Genomic DNA, 22866 nt, shown 5'->3' on the forward strand with positions numbered 1-22866 from the left:
TGTAATGTTATATACAATGAAAGGTATAATACACAAGGATTTATAAGGGCTGCATTTCAAACTGCAGGGCGTTTATCTCGGTTGGAGCGATGCTGTGATGCAACCTGGAGAAATGGAAGTCAACAAAGCAACGGTGCCATCTACAGGAACATCAAGGTACAATTTATGAATCACACCACTGGATGCAACATCATCAGAGCAGACATTATCACTGACATTCAGTGCCTTGTAAAGGTCATATATCCGGTCCCATGGAATACCTTCCAATAACTTCCCCACAACTGATGTCAGGCCTATAATTTCATGGTTTATGCTATCCTCCAACCCTCTGGTACCTCCCCTGTTGCTAAGGATGATTTAAATATTACTATTTACTATTTATTATTTATGGTGCAACTGTAACGAAAACCAATTTCCCCCTGGGATCAATAAAGTATGACTATGACTACTAAATATCTCTTTTAGGGCCCAGGCAATTTCTGCACTCACCTCCCGAAGGAACACCTTGACAGGCCCTAGAAGTTTATCCACCCTGATTTGCCACATAGTAGCAAACACCTCCTCCTCTGTAATCTGTACATGAAGATAATGGGGGAGTCTAGTACGAGAGGGCATGACTTAAGGATTGAAGGGCGCCCATTCAGAACAGAAATGCGAAGAAATTTTTTTTAGTCAGAGGGTGGTGAATCTATGGAACTTTTTGCCACAGGCAGCAGTGGAGGCCAAGTCATTGGGTGTATTTAAGGCAGAGATTGATAGGTATCTGAGTAGCCAGGGAATCAAAGCTTATGGTGAGAAGGACTAAATAGGAGAATGGATCAGCTCATGATAAAATGGCAGAGCAGGCTCGATGGGCCAAATAGCCGACTTCTGTTTCTTTGTCTTATGGTCTATAATGCTGCTTTGCCTCACTTCTATAGACTCCGTATCCATCTCCTGAGCAAATTGATGAAAATAATTCATTCAAGATCTCCCACATCTGTTTCAGCTCAACACATGGACTACCAATGTGGCCTTCCTGATTTCTTTAAGTGTTCTCTTGCATTTCTCGTACTCCACAAGCACCTCATTTGTTCCTACTTACCTATACCTGATAGGCACTTCTTTTTTTCTCTTAACCAGGACTTCAATATCTCTTAAAAGCCAAAGTTTCCTACACCTGTTATCTTTACCTTTTATTCTAACAGGCACATACAAGCTTTGTACTCTCAAAATTTCACTTTTGAAAGCCATAAGACCATAAGACAAAGGAGAAGTCAGCTATTCGGCCCATCGAGTCTGCTCCGCCATTTTATCATGAGCTGATCCACTCTCCCATTTAGTCCCACTCCCCCGCCTTCTCACCTTTGATGCCCTGGGCTACTCAGATACCTATCAATCTCTGACTTACATACACCCAATGACTTGGCCTCCACTACTGCCCGTGGTAACAAATTCCATAGATTCACCACTCTCTGACTAAAAAAATGTCTTCACATTTCTGTTCTGAATGGGCGGCCTTCAATTCTTAAGTCATGCCCTCTCGTACTAGACTTCCCCATCATGGGAAACAACTTTGCCACATCCACACTGTCCATGCCTTTCAACATTCGAAATGTTTCTGTGAGGTCTCCCCTCATTCTTCTAAACTCCAAGGAATACGGTCCAAGAGCGGACAAACGTTCCTCATATGTTAACCCTCTCATTCCCAGAATTATTCTAGTGAATCTTCTCTGCACCCTCTTCAACGTCAGCACATCCTTTCTTAAATAAGGAGACCAAAACTGCCCACAGTACTCCAAGTGAGGTCTTACCAGCGCCTTATACAGCCTCAACATCACATCCCTGCTCCTATACTCTATTCCTCTAGAAATGAATGCCAACATTGCACTTGCCTTCTTCACCACCGACTCAACCTGGAGGTTAACCTTAAGGGTATCCTGTACGAGGACTCCCAAGTCCCGCTGCATCTCAGAACTTTGAATTCTTTCCCATTTAAATAATAGTCTGCCCGTTTATTATTTCTGCCAAAGTGCATAACCATACACTTTCCAACATTGTACTTCATTTGTCACTTCTCTGCTCATTCTTCCAATCTATCCAAGTCTCTCTACAGATTCCCCGTTTCCTCAGCACTACCGACCCCTCCACCTATCTTCGTATCGTCAGCAAACTTAGCCACAACGCCATCTATCCATAATCCAAATGGTTGATGTACAATGTAAAAAGAAGCGGCCCCAACACGGACCCCTGTGGAACACCACTGGTAACTGGCAGCCAACCAGAATAGGATCCCTTTATTCCCACTCTCTGTTTCCTGCCAATCAGCCAACGCTCTATCCACGTATGTAACTTTCCCGTAATTCCATGGGCTCTTATCTTGTTAAGTAGCCTCATGTGTGGCACCTTGTCAAAGGCCTTCTGAAAATCCAAATATACAACAACCACTGCATCTCCCTTGTCTAGCCTACTGGTAATTTCCTCAAAAAATTGTAATAGGTTTGTCAGGCAGGATTTTCCTTTAAGGAATCCATGCTGAGTTCTGCCTATCTTGTCATATGCCTCCAGGTACTCTGTAACATCACCCTTGACAATCGACTCCAACAACTTCCCAACCACCGATGTCAAGTTAGTGAAAGCCTCCCACTTGCTCAGTACACCTTTGCCAGCAAAGAGACTGTCCCAATCCGCACTTGCCAGATCATTTCTGATACCATCAGAATTGGCCTCTCTCCAATTTAGAATCTTAACCCATGGGCCAGAGCTATCTTTTTGCATATTTACTTTGAAACTAATGGCATTGAGGCCACTGGACATAAAGCGTTCCTTTAACACAAACTTCTGTCAGCTGCCCTATCTCATTCCCTTATAGCAGATCCAATATCTCGCATTCTCATTAGGACATCCATGCAGATGAAGGATACTTTCTTGAACATATTTGACAAATTCTATCTCTTCGAGCCCTTTTACAGTTTGGGGGTCAATGTGAGGAAAGTTGAAATCACGTACTATAACAACCTTATGTTTCTTACAACAGTCTGCGATCTCTTTATCCCTCAAAATCCTGCGACCTGTTGGGTGATCGGTAATATAGCCCCAGTAGCATGGTCATATCTTTCTTATTTTTCAGTTCCACACATAATGCCTCACTATTCAAGTTCTTCAATCTGTCCTGACGGAGCACTGCCGTGACATTTTCCCTGACTGGTAATGCCATACCTCCTCCTTTAATCCCCCTCACTCCATCACATCTAAGACATCAGAATCCCAGAATATTGAGCTGCCAGTCCTGCCCCTCCTACAACCAAGTCTCACTAATGTCTACAACGTCATAATTCCAGGCGTTGATCAATGCGTGGAACTCATCCACCTTTCCTACGATATTTCTTGCATTTAAATATTTTCAGCTTTGGACACTAATTACAAACGTTGTATATCATGCTCAACCTTTTGATTCTGACTTTGTCTGAGGCCTTACCAACATCTGTCTCTACAACCTCTCCAGTAACTGTCTGGTACTCTTGTACCCATCCCCCTGCAACTCTAATTTAATCCCCACCATGCAGCAATAACAAACCTTACCACTAGAACATTAGTCCTCATCCAATTCAGGCGCAAACCATCCTGGTTGTAAAGGGACCACCTTGCTGGAAGAGCCCAACGATTCAAAAATCTGATGCCCCTCCTCCTACACCAAATCCTTAGCCACATGTTAAACGACATAATCTTCCTAGTTCTGGCCTCACCAGCATGTGGCACAGGTAGCATTCCTGAGATCACAACCCTGGAGGTCCTGCCCTTTAACTTAGTACCCAACTCCCTGAAGTCCCGAAGCAGAACCTTATCATTCATCCTACCCATCTCATTGGTGCCTACATGGGCCGCGACCTTCAGCTGTTCACCTTCCCACTTAAGAATGCTGAGGACAATTTCTCTCCTTGGTGTGGGGTGCAAGATATTCCTCTTGGTGCTAGCGAGAAGGCTGACCTCTTCCTTAATGGAGAACAGCTAAATCAATACATCCATCTAGAAAGGTGGCATCCCGGGTTTTTCTGGGTGCCTTGAACACACCTCAATAATCAACCAATTGATCTGCGAGGCCAGGCAGCCTAACACTCATCTGGTTAGACCTAGCCAACACCTACAGATCAATTCCATAGGTCCTCATCCAGGTTGGCCTGGACCACCATCATATCCCACCAGTAATGCGAGACATGATTATCAGCTACCTAGGAGGATTCAAGCTATGCTTCACTTCAGCTAACTTTACATCCAGGTGGCAATTCCTCCAAAAAGGAATTCCAACCAACTGTACCATCTCCCCATCTTGTCAGTCATGGGTATGAACTTCCTCATATCAGCAGCAGCAGGCATAACCCAAGGAACAGTGTTGGAGCCCAGCAGCCGACAACCTGCAATACAGGGGTTCAGGGATGACATCACAGTAACCACTGTAAACCATGTCCAAGCAAGATGGGTATTGGAAAACCTGGACAACGTCGCTACCTGGGTTAGGATAACCTTCAAGGCCAGGGAGTCCTGATGCAGTGATCAAAAAGGGCAAGGTTACTAGCAAGTTCAGTCTTCAGGTACAGGGAGAAGTCATTCCATCCATAGAGGACAACCCAGTAAAGCGTCTTGGAAAGTGATTTAATGCAGCAATGATGGACAGCACCAACATCACCAACACTGTAAAGCAGACTGAAGAGTGGCTGAAGAAGGTTGACAAAACCAGACTCCCTGGTAAATTTAAGACTTGGTTGTACTAACATGGTCTTCTATCAAGGTTGTTCTGGCTCTTCACGGTGTACGAGCTCCCCACAACCATTGTAGAAGGATTGAGAGGAAGGTCAACAAGCACCTGCAGAGGTGGTTGGGGATCTCAAGTTTTTCTTCAGTGGAGCTCTACATAAAATCAGGCCAGCTGCAACTCCCACTGTCATCAGTAGTGGAGGAGTTCAAGGTGGCAAAGTATAGAGTTGTATTAACACTGAGGGGCTCTGATGACAAGCTAATAAATCAAGCAAGGGTCACAATGAGATAAGGCCAAAAGTGGGCCACCAACTCAGCCATACACCAGGCAGTGAGCTCCCTGCAATTGACAGACATCATCAGCAACCTATGCCTGGGATGGCAAGGCCTCAGCTCCGCACAATGGGAGAGTGCAAGGGGAGAGGCAGGACATGGTCCAGGCAGAGGGGCAGAACTGAGAGGACAAAAGGTGGATATCAAAGGCAGTGGAGTTAGGGGTCATGGGACAACTGGACAAAATGGGATCTTCCCAAGCGCAAGATCAACTGGGCAGAGCTTTGGAGACTAGAGCCCTTCTGCATTTCTTTCCTCCTGCAGTCTGTGTATAACACTCTCCCTACACCATCACAGCTGCACACATGGGGGCTGAGAGAGGACCCTAACTGCAAGCTTTGTGGTCAGCGGGGTTCACTGGTACACATACTGTCAGGATGTAAAAAAGCTTTAACACAAGGACACAATAGGTGGTGCCTCAACAAGTTCCTGCTGTCCCTTGCTGATGCACAGGAGCAGGAGAGGAGTAAAAAGAGACCAGTTGGCAGAGGCATACAAGACAGTCATTTTCATCAAGTGAGGGCCATGCCAGTCATATCAATGAGACCCAGGTCCAATCTGCTGCAAACTGCCAAATCATGGAAGGGTCAATGTGGGGAGGAAGCTGCAGTTTCCGGAGGTGGTGCAAACCACACTTCGACCAGACATCGCACTGTGGTCCATCGAAAACAAGAAAATCATCCTGTTAGATCTCACAGTACCACGGGAGGAAGGATGTGAGAGGAAAGACCCTTATGTACCAGGGTCTTGAGGGTTACCAGTTAATTTCCATAGATGCTGCCTGACCTGCTGAGCCAGACTGTTTAGTTTCCTTACACTCCACATTATTGGCTCCACCCATCACCTTTTAGTTTGTACACCTTCTGCTTCCCCCACCTTCTTATTCTGGCTTCCTTCCTTCCTTTTCAGTCCTGATGAAGGGTCTTGGCCTGAAACATTGATTCTTTATTTCTTTCCAAAGATGTGTCTGACATACTGAGTTCCTCCAGCATTTTGTGTGTTAGCTTGGGAAAGGCAGATTGAGTGGAATAAAGACATTAAAATCCTTCTAAAGTAGGAATTCAAATAAATGGTGTAAACTAGTGGAGCAAACCACTCTTCTCTTCTTTAAGAAGCACACAAGTTGCATTTTTGATACAACAGATCATCCTATTTGACAGGAGTATCATTAAACAAAGTTAAAACAAAGTTTGTAAAAGCAAAAGAAGTTGACTCTTGGAATTAGAGATTACAGAGAGAGAGACTCATGGAAGGAACTCAAGAGCTTAGGGCCTTAAAGAAGATGAAGGTGAGTTTTATTTGTCACGTGTATATCAGAACACAGTGAAATATGTCATTTGCATCAATGACCAACACAGCCTGCTGGAGGCAGTCACCATGCCTCCAACGCCATCTTAGTATGCCCACAACTTACTACCCCTAACCCATACATCTTCAGAACGTGGAAGGAAATTGGAGCACCTAGAGGAAACCCTCGAGGTCCTGGGGAAAATGTACTAAAGCAAGCTGTTAATGGTGGAGAAACCAAAGTGATAACAGTGAAGAAACAGGAAGGGAAGTTACAGGAGGGAGGAAAGTAACCACAGACAGATCTTTAAAAACTTCAAAAAGCAAATATTTGGTGTAGATTTTAAAAATTGTCCATAATGGAAGAGGGAAAGGGAAATGCACTAATGAAAGTTAACACTGCAAGAAATAGTAGACAACTAATTCAGTATTATTGATGCAACTCTTCACAGGTGATTTGCCCAATAATTATTTGCTCTCACCTCCATCCACAATTTTGTCCCCCGAGATAAAGCCTCTTCAGTTCGAATGGATGCCAGAAAGTTTGAAATGTCAGAGACCGTCACCAGTTCCTTAAAAAAAAACAAATGTTGTATTAACGAGGAAGTTAATGTATAAGAATATGGATTTTATTCATAAGAATATGGATTTTATTCATCATTATCTTATTTTTAATTAATTTTTTTATGAGTTTCTACATTACAACAAAAAAAAACAAAGGAAATTTATACAGTGCAAAACCAACGTGTCAGTGTACAATTATAACGGTAAAGAAAAAGCACCCAAAATAAAATCATATAAAGTCAGCTTCCACCCCACCCTCCCACTACGCAACTCCAAGCCAAGCATTACGATATAAAGAAAAGTTAATCAGAGCTTTTGTCACCACAGAGCTGTGAATATAAAAAAAAGGGCATTGCCTACTATTATAAACTATAATATATCTCACATCATTAAAAAAATCCATAAAGGTTAACCAGAAAAGAAAGCTAGATGTAAGGGATTAAATCACTGAAAGAAAGAGGAAGATAGACCTTTAATCTAAAGGGGAGTTACGAACATAATCAAGAAAAGGTCCCCACACCTTATGGAACCTTATGTCCGAATTAAGAAGTGACTAATGAATCTTTTCAAGGTCTAAGCAGGACATAATGTCTCTAAGCCTTGAGCATGAGTGGGTGGTGCAACATCTCTCCACCTAAAAAGAACTAAACGTCTAGCCAAAAAAGAGGCAAAAGACAATGTTCGCCATTTAGTCGGACTCAAACGTGTGTCAACTTCACCCAAAATGCCAAAAAGAGCAATCAAAGGGTTAGGTTTTAAGTGGCAATTAAGGATATGGGATAAAGTTAAAAAAACATCTCTCCAAAATAGGACGAGCCCAATACATGTGAATAACAGAAGCCTCGCCCACTATAAACTTGTCACAAAAGGGACTAATATCAGAATAGAACCGTGATAATTTGGCTTTAAACATAGGAGCCCCGTGTACAACCTTGAACTGCAAAAGGCAGTGGCAAGCACATAAAGAGGTTGAGTTAACTGACTTAAGAATTGAATCCCAAACCTCAGACAGAGAAATATTTAAGTCATGCTCCCAGACAGTTCTAATTTTATCAAAGGGGGCACGCCTCAAGGTCGCTAACTTATCATGAACATTAGATATTAAACTTTTATTCAATGGGTTTATACAAAGAAACAAGTCCACAACATTTTTTCCGAGCATCTCAGGAAAATTTGGTACTAAAGGGTTAATAAAACGTCTAATTTGAAGATATCTAAAGAAATAAGTATTAGGTAGGTTAAACTTTGCAGACAGTTGTTCAAAAGTTGCAAAACAATTGTCTATGAAAAGATCTTCACCAACGCCTGATGCCCTTTCTGTACCAATCATGAAATGTTAAGTCTTGCATAGAAGGTCGGAAAAGATGATTATGAAAGATAGGACTAGAGAGGGAGAAACCATAAAGACCATAATGTTTACTGAACTGAGCCCATAGTCTCAGAGTATGTCTAATGAGGGGATTAACAATTTAGTTTAGGCAAATGACAAGGAAGTGCGGATCCAAGAAGTGCGGAAATGGAGAAATCCTTATGGGAGTTCAACTCCATTGCCACCCATTTTGGGCAGTCAGGCTGATTATGAAAGAAAGACCAAAAGGTAAGGCAACGAATATTGGCTGCCCAGTAATAAAAACGAAAATTGGGTAAGGCCATACCACCTTCCCTTTTAGGTTTTTGAAGGTGAACTTTATTAAGTCTGGGATGTTTGCCCTTCCATAGATAGGATGAAATAATAGAATCTAACGAATCAAAAAAAGCTTTAGAAATAAAAATTGGTAAAGATTGGAATAAGTATAAAAAATTTAGGAAGGATATACATTTTAACAACATTAATAAGACCTACCAGAGACATGGACAGAGGTGACAGGTGTACCAAACTCTTTTGTATGATTCAAAAGATTAGTAAAATTTTCTCAAAAACGATGCTTAAAGTTCCTTGTTACAGTAATACCAAGGTAAATGAACTGATTATATACTACTTTAAAAGGGAGGTTATGAAATTCCAATAATTGTGCTTCTCTGTTAATTGGGAAGAGTTCACTCCTGTGTAAATTAAGTTTGTATCCGGAAAGCTGGCTAAATTTATTAAGAAGTGAAAACATTGGCGGCAAAGAGGTAGTCAGATTTGATATAAAAAGTAAAAGATCATCAGCATAAAGAGAAACTTTATGCTCAACACCCCGCCTCCAAATCCCCATCAATTCAACAGAGCTACAAAATGCAATCGCCAGTGGCTCGATGGCCAGATCAAAAAGTAAGGGACTTAAAGGGCACCCTTGCCAGGTGCCACGTTTAAGGTTAAAAGGTTGGGATTTCTGAGAGTTGGTCAAAACAGAAGCAGAGGACATGAATATAGCAATTTAATCCACGTCATAAAACATTGTCCAAAGTCAAATTTTTCTAAAACCGCAAAAAGATAATTCCACTCCACACGATCAAATGCTTTTTCTGTGTCGAGAGAGATGACACATTCAGGAGTCCCAACTGAAAGTGAATATAAGATATTAAATAGATGCCGTATATTAAAAAAGAGAGGCAATTTTTAATAAACCAGTTTGATCTTCAGAAATAATTGAGGGTACAATGTTCTTCAATCTACGAGCCAAAATTTTAGCCAAAATTTTAACATTAACATTTAACAAAGAAATCGGCCTACAGGAGGAACACTCTGTTGGATCTTTGCCTTAAAAGAATGATATTTGCCTCATTAAATGTTGTTGGCAATTGACTATGTTTAAACGATTCCGGTAAAACTAAGGTTAATTGAGGCAAAATCAGTGAGGAAAATGATTTATAGAATTCTGCAGAGAACCCATCAGGTCCTGGAAATTTACCAGACTGCAGTGCAGAAATGGCCAAAGATACTTCCTCTAATGATAATGGCTCAATGAGTTTTACTTTGAGATCAGGATAAAGCGAAGGAATATCTAAACTATTTAAGAAATGCTCGACAGAAATGCTATCATTTAAAGATTCAGAGGAATAGAGTCGAGAATAATAATTCTTGAATGTATCATTGATTTCAGAATGATTCAAGGTAATGTTCCCATTTCCCATTCGAATTTTAGTAATTTATTGTTTAGCTTTAGAGCGTCTTAATTAATTGACTAAAAATTTACCGGATTTATCACCATGAATATAAAACCGGCTCTTACATTCAAGAAGTTGGCGTTCAATTGGATGAGTGGAAATAAGGTCAAACTTAGTTTGAAGTTCCACTTACTTCTTTTACAGTTCCGGATTTTTGGTCTGAACATATAGTTGGTCGGTTACTTTAATTTGATTGACCAGATCTAATCGCTCTGCATAGGTTTTTCTTTTCAAATATGAAATTATTTGACCCCTAATGCTTTCATGGCATCCCAGACAACCTAAGTTGAGGTTTCAGATGACATGTTAATATCTAAAAAAAGTTATCTGGTCCTTAATAAATTTTACAAAATTCTCCGACAACAGGGTCGGATTAAAACACCAATGTTTGTTCATTTGAGGGAGACCAGGAAGAAATATGGACGGGGTAACTGGGGCATGATCTGAAATCAATATACTCTGATAATCACAAGAGCAAACAGATGGGTCAGCAGATTATCAATTAAAAAATAATCAATTCTAGTAAAAGTATGATGGACATGTGAAAAAAAGAGTAATTGCTCTCACTTGGATGAAGAAAATGCCAAACATCAGAGATACCATAATTCGAAAGGAAAGACTGAATTGATAAAGCACTTTTTAAAAAAGGAGAGAGAAACCGGGGAATTATAGGCCGGTTAGCCTAACGTCGGTGGTGGGGAAACTGCTGGAGTCAGTTATCAAGGATGTGATAACAGCACATTTGGAAAGCGGTGAAATGATCGGACAAAGTCAGCATGGATTTGTGAAAGGAAAATCATGTCTGACAAATTTCATAGAATTTTTTGAGGATGTAACTAGTAGAGTGGATAGGGGAGAACCAGTGGATGTGGTATATTTGGATTTTCAAAAGGCTTTTGACAAGGTCCCACATAGGAGATTAGTGTGCAAACTTAAAGCACACGGTATTGGGGGTAAGGTATTGGTGTGGGTGGAGAATTGGTTAGCAGACAGGAAGCAAAGAGTGGGAATAAACGGGACCTTTTCAGAATGGCAGGCGGTGACTAGTGGGGTACCGCAAGGCTCAGTGCTGGGACCCCAGTTGTTTACAATATATATTAATGACTTGGATGAGGGAATTAAATGCAGCATCTCCAAGTTTGCGGATGACACGAAGCTGGGTGGCAGTGTTAGCAGTGAGGAGGATGCTAAGAGGATGCAGGGTGACTTGGATAGGTTGGGTGAGTGGGCAAACTCATGGCAGATGCAATTTAATGTGGATAAATGTGAAGTTATCCACTTTGGTGGCAAAAATACGAAAACAGATTATTATCTGAATGGTGGCCGATTAGGAAAAGGGGAGGTGCAACGAGACCTGGGTGTCATTATACACCAGTCATTGAAAGTGGGCATGCAGGTACAGCAGGCGGTGAAAAAGGCGAACGGTATGCTGGCATTTATAGCGAGAGGATTCGAGTACAGGAGCAGGGAGGTACTACTGCAGTTGTACAAGGCCTTGGTGAGACCACACCTGGAGTATTGTGTGCAGTTTTGGTCCCCTAATCTGAGGAAAGACATCTTTGCCATAGAGGGAGTACAAAGAAGGTTCACCAGATTGATTCCTGGGATGGCAGGTCTTTCATATGAAGAAAGACTGGATGAACTGGGCTTGTACTCATTGGAATTTAGAAGATTGAGGGGGGATCTGATTGAAACGTATAAGATCCTAAAGGGATTGGACAGGCTAGATGCGGGAAGATTGTTCCCGATGTTGGGGAAGTCTAGAACGAGGGGTCACAGTTTGAGGATAGAGGGGAAGCCTTTTAGGACCGAGGTTAGGAAAAACTTCTTCACACAGAGAGTGGTGAATCTGTGGAATTCTCTGCCACAGCAAACTGTTGAGGCCAGTTCATTAGCTATGTTTAAAAGGAAGTTAGATATGGCCCTTGTGGCTACAGGGGTCAGGGGGTATGGAGGGAAGGCTGGGTTCTGAGTTGGATGATCAGCCATGATCATAATAAATGGCGGTGCAGGCTCGAAGGGCCGAATGGCCTACTCCTGCACCTATTTTCTATGTTTCTATGTTTCTATTTACTTGGTAGTCTAGGAACAGAGGACGATCGGTCCATAAATGGATCCGACCAACAGTTAAATCACCGCCCAATATAAGAGAATATAAGCTCAGGTCAGGCAATAAAGAGAAAAAACGATCAAAAAACTCCACATCATCTGAATTGCGAGCATACAGGTTAGCCAAGACTACCCCAGAAACAATAATAAAATGACCATTTGTATCAGATACTTTGTTATGAAGCTCAAAAGGAACATTTTGATTTATAAGAATAGAGATTCCCCCGCCCCAGCTTTAGCCAGAAAAGAAGAATGGAAGTGCTACCCACCCACCTTGACATGAGACAGGAATTACCAGAACTACGAATGTGTGTTTCTTGCAGAAAAACAATTGCAGCTTTAAGCTGCTTAAGATGTGAAAATACCTTCTTTCTTTTAACAGGATAGTTCAATCCTTTAACATTCCAGCTGATAATTCAATGGACTGTCATTTAAAAAAACATGGAGAGTAGTAGGCAACACCAAAATCAAACAAACAAATAACATCTCTGGGGCAAAAATATAAAACAGGAGAATCAGGACAGAAATGTGTCCTGAATAACTAAAGATTCTATAAATGCTATTGGCAATAGAGATCCCACCACCACCCCCCCCCACCAAATCCCACAACAAGAAAGCTACCTAAGATCAGCAGTAAGCTCTTCAAAAAAAAACACCCCAAAACCCAACTTCCAGGTTCTTAATATTAACATAAGCTCCATTTGTTAACAATTCAAAAACCAGAAAACTTACGCACTATGAATTAGAATTACCCTTAGAGAAAAGAAAAACAATTCCACCAAAATTATTAAGCTTAACTCAAAGTAATAGTCCAAAAGAAAAGATATGAACTAAGAAACACATAAACAAACTTTACCCAGTAACCTATCCTCAAGAAACTATGAAAAAAATTCACTGACTTGAAAAAGATCAGGAAAAAAAAAACAAAGAAAAACAAGTACTTGTCCACCATTTTAAATAATCAAATCGAATCTGAGGAAATGGAAGTAGCAGGGAGACTTTCGATACATTTCTGAGCTTCTGTAACCGAGTTAAATCACTTTTTTTCTCCAGTAGCGAGAGTTATTCGGAGACGAGCTGGAAAACGCAGAGAGGGCCTGAGTCCGCGATTGTAGAACTCTTTCATGACTCCTTTATATTCGGCACGTAGACTCAGAACTTGGGAAAGCATAATGGGAAGCATAATCCTCAACAATACGGATAGATTGACTCATGTACTCCAACTTTCCTCTCCGACGTGCTTCCATCATCAAAAGGTTTTTCACCTTATAGCAATGAAAACTGGGTGTGGCCTATGGCCTGACTCCAGTTTAGGCGTAAAAGTACGGTGAGCTCTGTCTAACTTGGGTGGGGTCGGAAGAATATCATTCCCAAAAATCTCACAAAGTAGAGAAAAATTCAACTGGAGATCCACTTCCGACAGCCTCCGGCAAGCCGAGGATTCGTAGATTTTGACGTCTGCTCTGACTTTCCAGATCCATAACTTTGGATATTAACTTGCTGATATAATCCTTCAAGCCGGAGCAAGCGGTCTCCAAATCATGAAAGCAACGCTCTAAATCATCGGTAGCAAACTCAAGAAGAGAAAGGCGTTCGGTATGATCCTCCACTTTGGAATTAATTTGATCTAATTTGGATTTCAACAAACCGAAAGAAGTCTTAAATTCAGACTTAAGTTCAGATACTATAACTTGTCAGTGCTGTTCCAAAATGGAAACTATCTCGGCTGAGGAACCAGCCGCAGGAACTTCTTTTTTCCCCACTTTGGTGGTCTTTAAAGCCATTGTAAGACAGGCGTATTCGCAGGCAGGAGGGAAAAAAAATTTAACAATCTGGAGTAAAAAAAAAGAATGAAGAAGTGCAGAGAGAAGAAATAAAATGGAGCAACAGCTTTAAGCGACTAAACCATCACCATTTAAACCAGAAGTCCCATTCATCATAATCTGATGCAAGAGATACGTCTCAAGCAAAAACTTAATTTTATCCTTATTACATCAACTAAGCATATAAAACAATCAATATTTAAGCAGTATTTGCTCACAGATCATATATAACTAGTTAAAATGGAGCAGGTTTAAAATCAGCATTCTCGAGGAAAAGCAAAACAATCTGCAAATGAAAATTTTCTTTACCACAGACCACTATTGAAATTAATAACACATAAAAGAGCTTTCCTACTCACACGAGGATAAAAGAGCAATTGGTAATAAATGAACAGAGATGACAAGATTGGAGTAAGGTGAATTGTGGGGCTATCAGGCAGGAAATTGGAAGCTTAAAGTGGAAACAGATGTTCTCAGGGAAAAGTACGGAAGAAATGTGGCAAACGTTCAGGGGATATTTATGTGAAGTTCTGCATAGGTGCGTTCCAATGAGACAGGGAAAGGATGGTAGGCTACAAGAACCATGGTGTACAAAGGCTGTAATACATCTAGTCAAGAAGAAAAGAAAATCTTATAAAAGGTTCAGAGAGCTAGGTAATGTTAGAGATCTAGAAGACTATAAGGCGTAGGAAGGAGCTTAAGAAGGAAATTAGGAGAGCCAGAAGGGGCGATGAGAAGGCCTTGGCAGGCAGGATTAAGGAAAACCCCAAGACATTCTACAAGTATGTGAAGAGCAAGAGGATAAGTCGTGAAAGAATAGGACCTATCAAGTGTGACAGTGGGGAAGTATGTATGGAACCGGAGAAAATAGCGGAGGTACTTAATGAAGACTTCACTTTAGTATTCACTATGGAAAAGGATCTTGGTGATTGTAGTGATGACTTGCAGCAGACTGAACAGCTAGAGCATGTAGATGTGCTGGAGCTTTTGGAAAGTTGGATAAGTCGCCAGGACTGGATGAGATGTACCCCAGCTACTGTGGGAGGTGAGGGAGGAGATTGCTGAGCCTCTGGTGATGATCTTTGCATCATCAATGAGGACGGAAGAGGTTCCGGAGGATTGGACGGTTGCAGATGTTGTTCCCTTATTCAAGAAAGGGAGTAGAGATAGCCCAGGAAATTATAGACCAGTGAGTCTTACCCTCAGTAAGTTGATGGAGAAGATCCTGAGAGGCAGAATTTATGAACATTTGGAGAGGTATACGATTAGGAATAGTCAGCATAGTTTTGTCAAAGGCAGGTTGTGCCTTATGAGCCTGGCTGAATTTTTTTGAGGATGTGACTAAACACACTGATGAAGGAAGAGCAGTAGATGTAGTGTATATGGATTTCAGCAAGGTATTTGATAAGGTACCTCATGCAAGGCTGATTGAGAAAGTAGGGAGGCATGGGATCCAAGGGGACATTGCTTTGTGGATCCAGAACTGGCACAGAAGGCAAAGGGTGGTTGTAGACGGGTCATATTCTGCACGGAGGTCGGTCACCAGTGCAGTGCTTCAGAGATCTGCTCTGGGCCCCTTACTCTTTGTGATTTTTATAAATGACCTGGATGACGAAGTGGAAGGATGGGTTAGTAAGTTTGTTGATGACACAAAGGTTGGAGGTGTTGTGGATAGTGTGGAGGGCTGTCAGAGGTTACAACTGGACATTGATAGGATGCAAAACTGGGCTGAGAAGTGGCAGATGGAGTTCAACCCAGATAACAGCGAAGTGGTTCATTTTGATGGGTCAAATATGATGGCAGAATATAGCATTAATGATAAGACTCTTGGCAGTGTGGAGGATCAGAGGGATTTTGGGGTCCAAGTCCATAGGATGCTCAAAGCAGCTGCGCAGGTTGACTCTGTGGTTAAGAAGGCTTATGGTGTATTGGCCTTCATCAATCGTGGAATTGAATTTAGGAGCCGAGAGGTAATGTTGCAGCTATATAGGACCCTGGTCAGACCCCACTTGGAGTACTGTACTCAGTTCTGGTCACCTCACTACAGGAAGGATGTGGAAACCATAGAAAGGGTGCAGAGGAGATTTACAAGGATGTTGCCTGGATTGGAGAGCATGCCTTAAGAGAATAGGTTAAGTGAACTCGGCCTTTTCTCCTTGGAGCAACGGAGGATGAGAAGTGACCTGATAGAGGTGTATAAGACGATGAGAGGCATTGATCTTGTAGATAGTCAGAGGCTTTTTCCCAGGTCTGAAATGATTGCCACAAGAGGACAGGTTTAAGGTGCTGGGGAGTAGGTACAGAGGAGATGTCAGGGGTAAGTTGTTTTTTTACTCAGAGAGTGGTGAGTGTATGGAATGTGCTGCTGGCAACGGTGGTGGAGGCGGATACGATAGGGTCTTTTAAGAGACTTTTAGATAGATACATGGAGCTTAGAAAAATAGAGGCCTAGTAATTTCTAAGGTAGGGACATGTTCAGCACAACTTTGTGGGCCGAAAGGCCTGTATTGTGCTGTAGGTTTTCTATGTTTCTACAAGAAGGGTGGCACCTTTGCTAGCATGTCACAACTTTTTAAAAACTGAAAGAAATAAGCAAGTTTTGTCACTTTATGCCCCAGAAAATATAGGATTCTATCCAAGATATCAATTATTGAATTTGTCCTCTGAGAAAAAGCCTCTTCAATTCAAATGGACGACAGAAAGCATGAAATGTCAGAGAGCGTCTGGAGGGCTATAGTCTGGGTGCAGGTCGATGGGACAAGGCAAATTGATAGTTTAGCAGGGACTAGATGGGCTGAAGAGCCTGTTTCGCGAAGTAGTGTTCTATGACTCTAATTCCTTGGGGTTCGAACTCAAATTATCTTTTTCTACCTTTTTCTTTCAATTACTTTAGCTTTTGAAATTCTGCTTGAATATTTTACACAATTTTTTTCGCTATCCAAAATCTTTATGTAACATCTCCTAACTCTTAACTCTTGACTGTTTGGGCTGCACGGTAGCAGAGTGGTTAGTGCAACAATTTACAATGCCGACTGTAAATTCAGGGGTTCAGGGTTCAATACCCCCCCCCCCCAGTTATCTGTAAGGAGTCTGACATTCTTTCAGTGGTCATCCTCCAAATGCTCTGGTTTCCTCCCATGTTCCAAAGTCATACTGTTAGGGTGAGTGAGTTGTGGGCATACTACATGGGTGCCAGCTCATTGCTGGGGATGGAACTGATTCTGGCCACGGTCAATCTCTCAAAGTACTTCATCACTGTAGATGTGTGTGCCACTGGCTGGTAGTCTTTGAGGCAGCTCTCCCTGCTTTTCTTGGGCTCTGGTATGACTGTCGCCCTTTTAAAGAAGGTTGGAACCTCCAAGTACAGCAGTAAGAGAATTAAAATGTCCTTGAACTCTCCCGCCAGTTAGTTGGCACAGGTTTTCAGTGCCCTACTAAATACACCAGAAGAACCTGATGCTATCACGAAAGGTGGTCTGATGTTGGCCTCCAAGACAGGGTCACCAGATGCTGACGAGATTTGTGCAAGTATAGTTTTATTCTCCCTCTCAAAGCGTACATAAAAGGTGTTGAGCTCATCTGGGAGTGAAGCTTCACTATTCATGACATTAGGCTGCACGCTATAGGAAGTAATAACCTACAAACACTGCCGGAGTTGATGTGCATCCAATTCCATCTCTAACTTCATTTGGAATTATTTTTCACTCTTAAATAGCCATAGGTTGTACCTGGACTTCTCGTATAGCTCTGGGTCACTGATCTTGAATGCCACAGATCTAGCCCTCAGCTGACTACAAATCTGGTTCATCCATGCTTTCTAGTTTGGGTATGTCTGGCAAGTTGTCCACACAACACTTGATAAACTCAGTGAAAACTGTGGCATAGTCATTCAGATTCCTGAATATTGTCCAATTCACCAATTGAAAGTGGTTCTCCTCTGCTTCGGTGAAAACTGTGGCACAGTCATTCAGATTCCTGAATTTTGTCCAATTTTCCGATTCAAAGTGGCACTCCTCCTCTTCCCTTGACCTTTTTTGTCCTCACCACTGGTGCTGGGGTCTTTAGTCTCTGCCTGTACGCTGGCAGTAGAAATACAGTCAGGTGATCAGACTTTCCAAGTGCAGGCATGGGATGGCACAATGAGCATTCTTGATGGTGGTATAACAGTGGCCAACTGTGTTGATGCCTCAGGTGATACGTTGACAGTAGTTTTTTTGGTTTATTTTGGCGTGTGCCTGCGTGCATGCAGGTCTGTGCGTGTACGTCTGCGTGTGTCTGCGTCTGTGATGATGTCTTTTTCATGGTTTTTACAGGGCGCGGAGCGAGAGAGAGAGAGACTGTGTGGTGCACCACTCCTCACACAGACATTTCGCAGTATTTTTCCCTTTATTTTACGAGGTTGAGTTGCGATCTCGACACTCAACCCGGCACGGATGGAAAGCGTACTCGGGAGCGGCCCCGACTGGTTTCGAACCCGGGAACCTCCTCTCCCGGGCCCGGCGCCGATGTCATTGCACCACCAGTCAGCCCGACGGTAGTTTTTTTTAGAGACTTCTTCAAGTTAGCCTGGTGGAAATCCCCTGCAATGATTTTCGGTAGATGGTGAAGTATTTGGGCTGCAGCCATATTTCAGTGAAACAAAGTACACAAGGCCCTGATGTCCCTCTGGTACTGCAACTTTGCTCTGAGCTCTTCTACTTTATATTCCAGAGACTGTACAGTCGTCAGCAAAATAGTCAGCAGTGGGGAATCCAAGGCTTCTGCGTTTCAATCTTACCTGCAGACCAGCCCACTTTCCATGGTCCTATTTCCTTAAAGGGGAATGGCACTCACAACCCAAGGCTGCTGTCCTGGGCCAGTAGATTTTGAGAATCGATAACTTAAAATTTCTTTAAACAATGTTGTTTTCTGCAGTACCCATGGCTGTGATTGTGGATTTCAGCTGTAGTAGTCCTACATGGGAATATCTGATGATTCCCATTAGAACTGTATGCAAAGAATCTAGTTGCATGCAAACAGTGAGGGAGTCTAGGACCAGAGGGCACAGCCTCAGAATACAATGCCGTTCATTTAGAAGAGATAAGGAGGAATTTCTTTAGTCAGAGGATGGTGAATCTGTGGAATTCATTGCCACAGATGACTGTGGAGGCCAAGTAATTGGGTATATTTAAAGTGGAGGTTGATAGGTTCTTAATTAGTTACGCCCAAAGGTTATGGTGAGAAGGCAGTGGAATGGGGTTGAGAGGGATAATGAATCCACCAGGATGGAATGGCAGAGCAGACTCAAATGGCTGAATTGCCCTAATTTTGCTCCTATGTTTTATGTCTTTGAAGAGAGTAACGTTCTGATGAAGCAGCTACAGCATTATTGCAGCTACTTTGGCTTTTGATCTTAAGTGTCTAAATTAAATCCAACAGGAACTCATGTTGAATCCATGTGTATAACAGATTCAGTATACCAAGATGAAATTTACAAAGTAAAATTTCCCTTACCACATTAGTCAGATGCATAGCCGCTTTTAGAAAGGAACACTGAGCCGCTCCTCGCAGCAATACTTGGTGATTGGTCAGAGTACAACGCAATACTTCCCTGTAAAATATCAGATGGAAAATTAATGAGAAAAATGAACTGCAAATGACAGTCAAATATTTAAAAAGTTTGTGAACTGGACTCTCTAGTTCATATTATGATGTTTCTGGACTCTGGTCACGTCTTTGCTGCTATTTTGGGCAATTTTGAATAGGTGCGGCCTGAACTGAGCTGAACTGAACTGAATGTGCCCAGACTCACTCGATTTTGTGTTTTATAGTCCTTGTTTCTCGCTTGGTTTTTTGGTGCCATTGCGCAATTTGTTTTTTTTTGCGTGTGGGGGAAATTGATGTTTTTTTTAATGCGTTCCATGATTTTCTTTATTTCATGGATTTCTGCAGGGAAGACAAATCTCAAGGTTGTATACTACATACATAGTTTGATAACAAACACACTTTGAGTAAAAAATGGGGAGCATTTCAAAAAGGGGAACACAGTCATTGATTTTTATTCCATTAATGTGTTTGGGTATTAAAAAGATTAGCTTTAATTATCATATTCACTTAGAAACATGAGGTGCAACGTGTCAGTTGTGTCAAATCAAATTAGCGAGGACTGTGCTGGCACATTTCCGGCACCAAGACAGCAAGCCCACAATTTAATAAACCTTTGGAATGTGGGAGGAAACCAGAGCACCCGGAGGAAGAGGAGAATGTACAAACTACAAACAGACTGGCGGGATTTGAACCCTGATTGGTGCCTGCTAGCACTGTAAAGTGATTGCACTAATCATTACTCTACCACCTCCCCCGCCAACCAAAACCAGCACATTCCATGACATAAGGGTCATGCCATTGGGTGCTCTTCATGTTAAAAATTTCTTATTTAGTACTTGGAAGACTTTTGCTTTTCAGGTTGCTTTTAAAAAAGTTAAGCTTAAACCCATCCTTGTTGCTGTTGAGTGCCACTGAGTTGTCGTTGACTCACGGCAAGCCTATGGATTGTGCAGATGGCCAGAGGGTTTTCATGGCAAGATACGGAAGTAGATCGCCAGGTATTTCTTCCTGTTGACATTTACTTCAGCACAGACAGATCTGTAATTGAATTATACACCCAGGAAATCCCAGATCAGCAGCTTCTGAGATACTCAAACCACTCTGTCTGGCACCAACAATCACTCCATGGTTGAAGTCACTTGGGTCACATTTCTTCCCCATTCTGATGTTTAGTCTGAACAACAACTGAACCTCTTGACCATGTCTGCATGCTTTTATGCATTGAGTTGCTGCCACTTGATTGGTTGATTAGATATTTGCATTAACAATCAGGTGTACAAGTGTACCTAATAAAGTGGCCACGGGGTGTATATCCAGGCTCCAATATTGATGTAGTTTCACTTAATCACTATATCCATTAGCATAGATAAATTTGCATTTAAAATCAGTGATTGTAAAGTTAAAGCTACTTTCCTGTAATTATCCTTACCGAAGAGCACGAAGCCCTTCTACTCCCCAGATTTGGCAAGATGGGATGTGCTCTAGAGCTTGAGAGATGAAAAGAACGGGGATGGCACACCAGTGCTTGGTGGCCACGCTCTTAATCAACTTCGTGAGGAAGTCTCCTAATGAAAGGAAATAAAGAGTGTTTGGCTTTCCACATCAGCTGATTAAAGTGCAGCGCATTTTAAACAAACTGCAAACTCCTTCCAGCTTCCAAAGACTGTGAGTTTGAACTGAAGTTATAACATTTCCAAATTGTAGTTGATATGAACATGGTATTTTTATCCACCAATGTTGATAGTATTAAACACTTCAAGGTACATTTTGTGGTGTACAATGTCATTCAGATTTGCACTATAATACAACATTACATCTAAAAACTGGGAAGATATTGCACTCAACAGATACACCAGGAGGAAATCTGTCCAAGAGAGAGTTATGCTACGTGGGAACGGCCTCCCCTGTGCCACAGAGAACAAGAAGCAGCTGTGAAAGGAGAGACTGAACAACCAAAAGACCCAATCACTGACCACAGCCACAACTTACTCTTGCCCACACTGCAGTAGAATATGGTCGGCCTTTACACTCACTTGTGGACCCATGAATAGAAAACCCTTAGGAGATCATATTCAACTCAAGTGATCGCACCACTATAATGCTGTAAAATATTAGCTCTGAAGTATCAGTCTTGGTGACTCTTGCTGAGGACAACATCTGTATGTAAATTATATTACCAATTTAGCAGAAAAACAAACAAAAAGATGCTTAATTACTCTCAATGCAAAATCACTGATTCATTTCATTTGAATTGGGTTAATGAAACAGGTAAAAGCTACCTGGAGCAGCCAAGTATAAATCCTTGCACAGGTCAGATTTATGCTGGCCAGTGAAGTAAATGGGAGCAATACGTTTATGGGATGGAAAATACAAAGCAGTCAGTGCTTACATGTGTGATGATCATCATAGCATTTGTGAAGCTGAAGCAGCTGAGAAGCACGGTTACCACCAGCATCCAGTACTACACACCATCTATAAGTTACACTAAACCAGAGTCAGAGAACAAACCCGCAAATAATTTAAGGTAAAGGTTCCTATTACTACCATAAGAGAGAAGGCACAGGAGCCAGAAAATCATTTCTAGAGTGTATGTGGGAGTGATTTTATAACAGTATGTCCACAAACTAATGGGCTGATCATATTAGGTTTAATTAACTGGAACACCCGGAGTAAATCCATGCAGTCACAGGGGAAATGTACAAACTCCTTGCATGCAGCGATGGGAATTGAACCCAGGTCGCTGGTAATGTAAAACATTGTGCTAACCACTACACTACCATGTCATTCATTTAATGTAATATTCAGCAGGGAACAAAACAAAGCAGCAAAGGATTCCATGTTTGGGTAAAGTTGACTACCCACTCCACGAGAAATTCTGGAAATCGATGGATGGGTAAAAATGCAGTTGAACGGTGGAAGGTGTTCAACTGAGAATTGTAGGTGACATAGAACAAATTTTTGCATCCTCAGTTCTGCTAATTCTAAAACGTAAAAAAAAAAATCATAAAGGAAGATGAAAGGATCAAGCAAAAACAAAAAGGTAAAGCATCTAAAAAGGCAGAAGCTGATTACAAAACCACATTGGAAAGCAAAACGTGTCAAAACAAAAGCAACAGCAATAATATTTGAGCACATAAATTCAAATCAAAGTAAAAAAAGATATTTTACTACAAAAGAGCTGAGCAGCATTTTGAAAATACAATAGTAATGCTATAAATGAAAACCAGTTAAATACTGTTAAATAATTACTTTGCACCAACATTTACAGCTTAAGAGAACAGAATCCAAGACACTGAGAGGATTCAGGAAGTCACCAAAATTAACTTATAAAATTCAACAGTAA

At 41.6% G+C, this 22866-nt stretch overlaps 1 protein-coding gene across 1 annotated transcript in view; it reads right to left on the minus strand.

The window, feature by feature from the left end:
- tarbp1 (TAR (HIV-1) RNA binding protein 1) overlaps positions 1–22866 on the minus strand; it is a 400954-nt gene that overhangs the window by 363535 nt on the left and 14553 nt on the right. Inside the window, 3 exon segments of the mRNA XM_063057295.1 lie at positions 6834–6923; positions 19431–19527; positions 20953–21088. Coding sequence (XP_062913365.1) covers positions 6834–6923; positions 19431–19527; positions 20953–21088 — 323 coding nt within the window.

Source organism: Mobula hypostoma, chromosome 8, assembly GCF_963921235.1.
Source record: "Mobula hypostoma chromosome 8, sMobHyp1.1, whole genome shotgun sequence".
In the NCBI taxonomy this organism is placed as follows: Eukaryota; Metazoa; Chordata; class Chondrichthyes; order Myliobatiformes; family Myliobatidae; genus Mobula; species Mobula hypostoma.